Consider the following 9,037-nt stretch of genomic DNA (forward strand, 5'->3'; position numbering starts at 1 on the left):
GGTTTATTGGAATTCACATGCCAGCATGACATATTCATAAATACCCAATATTTGATATTTGGGGAGAATAGGGGACTTTCAATACTCAGGCCAAGCCATTTTTATCAGGCACTTTTTGATGTGGAAAAAATAAAAGCTCATTCAAACAGATCCACAATCTATTATTCGAGACTCTTGGGACCTCTTATTTTCCGAAATTCATAATTTTTCTGATTTTAGAAAAGGAATATGATGCATATACCATAAGCATTCTATCCCAAGGGCGCCCAGGTCACCCTCATAATCAAACAAATTAATATGTCTACAGTACCATGTATGGACATTCACAAGAAGTGGGATTAAATAAGGATTATTAATAGCATTATATCAAAGTCAATGATTTTGTTACAAATTTATAAAAAAACTTCTCAATTTCAGAATTTTGGGGATCTTAGAATTGCAGATAAGGGATTATGGATCTCTATTAAGTTTGGCAAAGTTAATACATAGTACTTAATACATAATAATAAGGGATTACTGATCTGTACTAATTTTGGCAAAACTTCTCTGACATAGAAGTGAGAACAAAAAGGAATTGAACTAAAGGGGATATTCTCAAGCTGCTGGCACTGAAGAAAGGGGGGGCAGGACACTGCAGGGCAGATGACCTGAGGACTCTCTTCATCCCAGGTGGTTAGGGGTCAGACTGCACTGAAGCTGCAGATAGAGGACATACAGCCAGGATTGAGACCAAAAGTAGGATTGGGAGCTCAGAGTAGAACCAAGACAGGAGGATCGTCAATGTGTCCAAAGTAGATCAGCCACATCGGCATCACCCGGGAGCTGCTGAGAAATGCAAGCTCTTGGGCGTTTAGGAAAAGCATTTAGTCTCTCACGCCATTTCTAAGATTAAGCTCCCTGCTTCTCATTCAATAAGCAAAGAGAATTTTATTCAAAATCCTGGGTTTCATCTGGGCTCTGAGCGGCAGAGCATCCTAGCAGGCAGCACCCACCGCCCCTCACCCCACTTCTACCAGATGCCCAGCTTTGACTTGTTTTATGGCTGAGGCCAGCATAAGTCTGCATTTGAAGAAAGGGTTCTGTGACTTTCAAAAGTCTGAAAATTCTCCAGAGCATTAAACAGATAAATTTGAAGGCAGTTTAAAAGGTAGGTAAAACAGTTTATTAAGCAAATAAAATTCAGAAAGAAAAAGAGGAATCAGAATAAACAGGTGATGTCATTAAAATCCTCTGGGTGAGGCTGCACTTCATAAAGATAGCAGTTCAGGTTAGCTATATGAGTATGCTCAGTTTGTAAAATGCATTTAGCTTCTGGTTAGAAACAGCTTCTGGGTGAGGCTGCACTTCATAAAGCCCACGCCTTGACCGTCTGTCCACTCCAATTGACTTTGTGGCTCTCCCAGCCTGATTCATGGCTGACCTTGACACCTTCAGCTATTGGTAGTTGCCAGTCTCTATGCTTAAGAACTTCACATCACTGCATATTATTTCTGTAAACTTTTTCAACAGACCTACCGCTGCATGTGTGTGTGTGTGTATTTATTTATATTACCATCAGGTCTTTAGCTTTATTATGCCACACATAACCTGAACTTGACTTTTAGCTGTGGACAAATGACATGTCCAACGAGCCTTAGTTTTACATCATGATATTAAAACTAATTGATCCCTCCCCTATTTGTACATCTCTTTCAAGGAGTTTCTACATGGGTGGTTATAGAAACCTAAATGACATAAAATCATCCTCTTTCTTGCTGTCTCCCAGCTGCAGGTGGAGCTAGAGCAGGAGTACCAAGACAAGTTCAAAAGGCTGCCCCTGGAGATTTTGGAATTCGTGCAGGAAGCCATGAAAGGGAAGATCAGTGAAGACAGCAATCACAGCTCTGCCCCTCCCCTGCTGACCTCAGACCCTGGAAAACTGAACCACAAGCCTCCTTCCAGTGAGAAGCTGGAAGGAGAAAACCCAGGAAAAGAATTTGATACTCCCCTGTGATTGTTTCTTCCTGGCCTTCAGAACACGCATGGCCACTCCAGCTCCATCGGACTCTCTCTTCTTACAAAGATCACTGCCCAGGAGCATCTTCCTGAGAAGCATCCCTTAGATTAAAATCCACACTGGAGGGAGAGTTCCAGAAGGATCCATGCAGCTTCCCCATACCCAGGCTCCATGTGTTATGTGGAAACTACTGCAGGTCTACTAGTGAAGGGTGCATGTATGTGGTGGGATTTTGGTTTTCTTTCCAGTAATAAATTCAAAGCAGGCAACTTCCATGGAACATATAATGAAGGACAGTGTCTTCTTTGAAGAAAAGCAAGCTCATGTTTTTAGTTGAAGCTCTGGTGTACAGTATGTCAAAGTAATAGGAATAGTTGAGAAATGCATAGCACTATTTAACACTATTGAACAGCCAACTTTGAACATTTTTTTTCCTAACTGCCCCTCAACTACCATATCTTCGAGTTAACATGCATATTAAATTGTTTCATCCTTTGCTTTGCAAGCACTGGCGGCTTGCAATTTGCTAATTTATTTATCACAGAGACATCAGTGTATTTGTTGCTGACATGGCTATATTGGATACCATAGTGATCAAATAGGCTGGTTTTCTGCCTTGATTGTGTCCTTGTCCAGTGAAGCCATCCCCAGACTTGGTGACATGGCTTGTACATTTGGCTGCGTGAGCAAGTTGGCCACACAATTCCAGGCAGTGTGCTATCTGAGTCGACTATTTGCACTCAAAGTCTGGGTATTCGTTGGTCATTGGCTTAAAATCATTAAACAACTACAAAGATCTTTTTAATTGAATAAAAACAGTTGAGCTGATGTATGATGATCAGAGATTCAGTCAGAGTGAATAGGTTCCAGCAGTTATTTTGTTGTCTGATTTTCTTTATGGTTCATTTATTTTTAATATAGAGATAAAGATTAAATATTTATCTAGAGACTACACAGACCCACATAAATGGTATATGTTATCTCCATGCATACATGTATGCACTCAGCCATATAAGTACATACATATACACCACATACACATACACACACACATTCATATGAGTGTGGATATGAGTTTCTTAATTAGCAATAACCCAGATCTCTTCCACAAGACGTAAAACCAAATTCAATGATAGAGAAGAAAATGGTCAAATATCTACATTATGTGGATATTAAATTACATTAAAATTCTAAGAAACAATTGATGGAGGCTTTGATGTAAGTTGAGGTAGATTGAGAACTTAGAATATGACTTTGATGTATATTTTGTAAGATCAAAAACTGGATTTTAAGTATTTTAAGCTTGTTTTAATGGTCAGAATATATAAAAATGTATAGGACAGCAATATGGAACTGTATTAGTATCTTCCATAATTTTAAAATCTGACGGATTTCAATTTATTGCTCACATAAAAAAATCTTCCATTATATATTTACTATGTACATTTAATAACTGTCTTTTTGTTAAGTTCCTATGTTAAGTGGCATAGGAGAAACAAATTATATTATGGTAAAACTGATTTAAAACATTATTGAAAGGTCTTAAGTAAGAGAGAATAATTATATAGAGGAAAATATAACTTAGAGATTAACACAAAGAACATTGAAGTTAAAGCCCTGAAGCAAGATGTGCAGTTTTATTTTACTTTAAACCTGTCTGATTGTAGCTTAGCAAAACATTTTAAAACACAAAAACTAGTTGTGTCCTGAAAATTGTGTTTTAAGAATTTAATATTTTTATGGAAATTATTCTATTTAACTTTAAGCAATAATTAAGGATCACAATTAAGTTTTAATCAAAATGAGGGCTTAGTTCAAACATTAGGAAGGAGTGTTTGATTAAAAAACACATCTAGGGAAAAAAATCCCATCCCCTTTGGAGATGATTATATTTTGATCTAAAGGATTTATGGTGTTAATTAGACACTTAATAAAACTTAACTTCCACTGAATGAGAACTCTTTTGTAAATCATTCTACTTTTGCACCTTGAAAGAAAGGCATTAATCATAAGGAAGCAAGAATGGTCAAAATAGAATGCTGCATTTTTATAAACAAAATTACAGACTGGCTAAAATTGCAGAAGAATGAACTAATAATAGCATTAATAACCAAATGCAATGGTAATTATTACAGAACATTGTATCACATTTTAGTCCAGAGATAGACTAAAGTTGAATAACCTTGACTTACACAAAACTGTTTTGGTAGTTGGATTTCATTACCTTAGCAACTGTAGTCATTTTGCAATATGTTTGTATTTGGCCATTTCCTGTAATCACATTTTTATATCTGTAAAATGACACTTTTTGAAGTTGTGGGGGTAGCGTGTAACACTGTCCATCTTGCATCATTGAAGTTACTACAGTGATACTATCATTTAATAATATTAATATTACTTGAAATAGAATAAGATAAAGAAAAAAGGGTCTATATGATGTGCAGTTTTGTGCCTTTCTGTATTTGCCTTGTTCTTTGTTGAATGTGTGAAACTCCGTACTGTGGTTTTTCCTATAATAGAGAGTAGAGCTGTGTATTAAATTAGACTATGCCCTATGATACCCTTACACTACTGAGAATAGCGTGGTTTTGGCCATGTACTGAGAATTTTCAGAGTTCTAATGACATGCCATGTGTTTTTGTTTCTTAACAGTTCATTTTACCATTTCAATATCACCATATAATAATTAATACTCCTATGATAGATAAGCTGTGATTAAATAATTTTGGAAGAAAGGGCCATTGCTTGCATTACTTTGAATTTAATGTTGTGCTTGTGCACTGTATAAATATTGTTTGTGATGGATTGGACATTGTGACTTTTGCCTTTTCAGAAGAAAAAAAGATAGGACAAAGTATTTGAAGCTCTTAAAATGTACATATTTTGGTTCTTCTATCTCAAATTATTTAAAATGCATAATTCACATTTTTGTAATAATTCTATGCAATTTTGTGGCATGATGTTTCTTCCACTTGTAATTTTATGTGCTTTCATCACAAATCCAAAGGAAACAATAAAAATTTCTTAACACAACCCAGCTGTTATTTCGTGGTGTTGGGGCCAAACTTCTTCTGATGGGAAGGAAGGTGAGAGCAGCACTGATGCCAATTTTTAGCGAAGTAATGCCCACCCTGATGGGGCACATCAGTGCCTGTGCAGGAAATCAGGAGGCTGCAATGCTTGGGTCGGAGGGCACAGTTGTCATCAGTCCACCACCTCCTTCCGGGAATGGCGTTAAACTTGCCCATTGCTCCCATATTCAGGATCCTCCCTTTCTCCCTCCTTCCTTGACCAAAGCTAAGAAAGGCAAAATTGTCAAAAGTTTTTTTTGACAAATAGTGGATGTGACAAGAACTGACAGAGTATTTGATACAAGTTTCTTTATACAACAGATAAAAAAAAAAAGAGTTGGCCACACTGATTTTTGAAAAAGAAATATACATTTGAGTTATGAGGATGTCTCCAAATGCAATATGTTAGTTAGTTATGGCTATGCTACACATTACTCCAAAGCCTAGTGGATTAAAGCAATAAGAATTATTTCTTAATCTCTCAAAGTTTTTGTGGGTCAAGAATTCAGACAGGGCAGAGCATAGATGCCATGTCTCTACGCCATGATATCTGGGGCTTTGGCTGGAAGATTAGAAGGCTGGGAGCTGGAATTTTCCAAAGACTAATTTACTTTCATGTCTGGTGGTTGATGATACATCACTGAGAGAGTAACTGGGGCTCTGGGCTGGACCACAACACGTGTCCTCTCCACATGGCCTGGGCTTTCTCACAATATGGTGGCTGGACTCCAAGTACGAGTTTCCCAAGTGAGAAACAGGCAGAAACTGGATCAAAATTTTTATGACTGAACCTCTACATAGCATACTATCGCTTCTGCTGGACCCCGTTCATTGGTGTTGTCACAAGCCCCTTCCCAGATTCAAGGGGAGGGAACAAATACAGACCCCATCTTGCTTTGGGAGCAGTGTTGCTCACACTGAAGTATATGAATATATAGGCGTCTTTGGAAAATGTAATCTGCCACATACAGTATACACCAAACTGAATTTCCTTACACTCAAACCTGCTCCACATCCTTTGTTTCCTTCCTCAGTGAATAAAACCAATATCAATTCAGTTGCCCAAGACAAAAGGTGGGCATCATCCCTGACAGCTGGCTCTCCATCATCCCCTTTCCAATAATTCACCAACCTGGGTCAATTCTGACCCTGTGGAATAGCCCCCAGCTTCATTCACTTTCTATCCTCTCTGCTAATACCCAAGTTCAGCCACCATCCCCCCCCACTGCCTACCACGGTTCTAAACGGTTTCCATGCCTCAAGTCCTAAATCATGTAACCATTTCTCCATACTGGAGCAAGACTGATCATACAAGAGCAAAAATGGAATTAAAAGCCTTTAATGGACCCCAGTGGTCCTCAGGATAAAGTCTAAATCCCTTAATAATTGTTTGAGATCTTACATGATTTGGTTCATACATAACTCTCCACTCCTGCCTTATGAACCATCTCACCTCCTGGGCTTTTAAAATACTATTCCCTCGACTACTTATACCCTTTCTGTTCCTCTTTCCCTTGAACCAGTCCTGAAAACACACTTATACAAACAAAGGTTCTCTCTTTTCCTTGTCTCTTATTCATCTTTAGGTTTATAGACTAAATGTCACTGCCTCTAGAAAGACTTCTTTGATCCACCCAAGATCCCCATCATCTGTGCTCCCATTGCATCCTATATCACTTATTTCTTGCTGCATAACAAACACCACCAACACTTGGTGTTGTAAACAACCATGTTCCATTGATTGTGAGTCTACAGATAAGTGCCAAGCTATGCTGATCTGGGCTGGGACAGGCTGATCTCATCTGGGCTCATCTGTACATCTCTAGTCAGCTAGGAGTTGGCTGGTGGCTGATCCTGCCTGGGTTCTTTTACATGTCTGGGGCCTTGACTGGAACAACTGTGCTGATCTGGCTCTTCTCCATGTGCTTTTTCCACTCTTTGGCAGGCTAGCCATGGGTTTTTCACATGTCCAAGGCGGGATCTGGAGAACAAGCAAAAGCGTTCAAGCCCTCTTGAAGTCTAAACTCAGAACTAATACACCATTACTTCCACCACATTCTATTGGTGAATGTAAGAGACAAGACCAGCCCTGATCAAGATTAAAAGGCTACTATGTTGTTATAGGGAAAATGATGTGGACACAGGGTGGCTACTAATACAATTAATCCATGAACACCATGTACTTTCTTTCACATATAGAGTGCATACCAACTGCAACGTACTGGCCCTCTTACTTAAATACATCCTCCATTGACACCTTTGATGTCAAGGGTCATGTCTCATTCACTACTGAATCCCCAAACCCACCATAGTGAAATTTCTCATTAAATACTGCATTTGCAGTGAATAAATTTGTTTACCCATCCAGCTATTAGTACTAAGATAGAAAAAAAATAACAATTGATATGTGAATAATAAATGTCATTAACTCAAAGCTACAGTGTTGTTTAGGCACCTCATGAGTCAGCAGCACCCTGATAGGAGGGCTAGACCACACAGAGCCATGTTCTTTAACTTTTACTTACGGCACCAACCCCAAAGCACAAAACTACTTATGATAGATGAAATTAGGTCAATCACCAAATAGTAGATTCTGGATCACAGGTGGGGAAAGCTAGGCTCACCTTGGATTCCAGGCATACCAACAGCTTCTTTCTGCCCACGAGAGAGAACTCAGGAGCCATTCTTTGTCTCCTGGAGTCCCTGCACTGTTCATTTGTTTCTTTGACCCTTCTGCATATATTTTTAATTACAGTTTTATTAAGCTATAATTCACATACATAAAGTTCACCTTCTTAAAGTACACATTTCAATGGTTTTTAGTATAGTCAAAAGTTGCTCATCAATCACCACTCTTAATTCCAGAACATTTTCCTCTCCCCAAAAAGAAACACAATACTCATCAACAGTCACTTCCCATTCCTCCTTTTCCCCTCTTTCCTCTCCTTAGTCCCTGGAAACCACTAATCTATCTTCTGTCTCTGAGGATTTGTCTATTCTGGACATTTTAAATGATTAGATTTATACAATATGGGGTCTTTTGTGTCTGGCTTCTCTCATTTAGCATAAAAATTTTAAGGTTCAGTTTTCAACATGGATCAGTGCTTCATTCCTTTTAATAGTTGAATAATACACTATTGTGTAGACATTGTATTTCTTCATTCATCACTTGATGGACATTTGGTTTGTTTCCACTATCTGACTATTATAAATAATGGTGCTATAAACACTCATGTATAAATTTTTGCATGGAAATATGTTTTCAGTTCTCTTGGGTATATACCTAGGAGTGGAACTGCTAGTTCAAATGGTAACTCTGTTTAAGATTTTGGAGCTGTCAGACAGTTTTCCATTTTACAGTGCACCATTTTACATCCCCAGCAATATATGTAGATTCCAATCTATCCACATCCTTGCCAACACTTGTTGTTTTCTGCCTTTTTGATTATTGCCATCCTAGTGGATATGAAGAGTATTTCACTGAAGTTTTGATTTACATTTTCGTGATGACTAATGATGTTATGTGACTTGGCCATATGCATATCTTTGGAGAAACGCCTATTCAAATCCTTCGTGCATCTTTAATTGGGTGGATACTTATTTTAAAATCTTGGTCCCCTTTCTTGATTTTTGTCCTCCAGTCCCTATTGTACCTGTCTACCCCAAAGCTTAGTCTAAAAAGCCTCTCTCAGTTATCATTCTTCCCTGGGCCACTGAAGAGCTGGAGGTTATTTGGAAAACGGTGCTGGTTATTTTCTATGTGAAGTCAGAAAGTCACTTGTCTGCTTTCTTTTTTTTTTTTTTTGCGGTACGTGGGCCTCTCACTGTTGTGGCCTCTCCCATTGCGGAGCACAGGCTCCAGACGCACATGACTCATGGGACTAGCCATTCCACGGCATGTAGGATCTTCCCAGACCAGGGCACGAACCCATGTCCCCTGAATCAGCATGCAGACTCTCAACCACTGTGC

The 9,037-nt window shown here is 38.5% G+C and overlaps 1 protein-coding gene across 4 annotated transcripts in view; it reads left to right on the forward strand.

Moving 5' to 3' along the window:
* PLCB1 (phospholipase C beta 1) overlaps nt 1-3,697 on the forward strand; it is a 687,466-nt gene extending 683,769 nt beyond the window's left edge. For 2 of the 4 annotated variants that reach the window (XM_060120282.1, XM_060120283.1), the window contains one exon: nt 1,766-3,697. In XM_060120282.1, coding sequence (XP_059976265.1) covers nt 1,766-1,993 — 228 coding nt within the window. In that variant the 3' untranslated portion in view covers nt 1,994-3,697. The remainder of the gene's footprint in view (nt 1-1,765) is intronic. The other 2 variants (XM_060120284.1, XM_060120285.1) reach the window with 1 other exon arrangement.
* Nucleotides 3,698-9,037: the final 5,340 nt, after the last annotated feature.

This window comes from Mesoplodon densirostris, chromosome 16, assembly GCF_025265405.1.
Source record: "Mesoplodon densirostris isolate mMesDen1 chromosome 16, mMesDen1 primary haplotype, whole genome shotgun sequence".
In the NCBI taxonomy this organism is placed as follows: domain Eukaryota; kingdom Metazoa; phylum Chordata; class Mammalia; order Artiodactyla; family Ziphiidae; genus Mesoplodon; species Mesoplodon densirostris.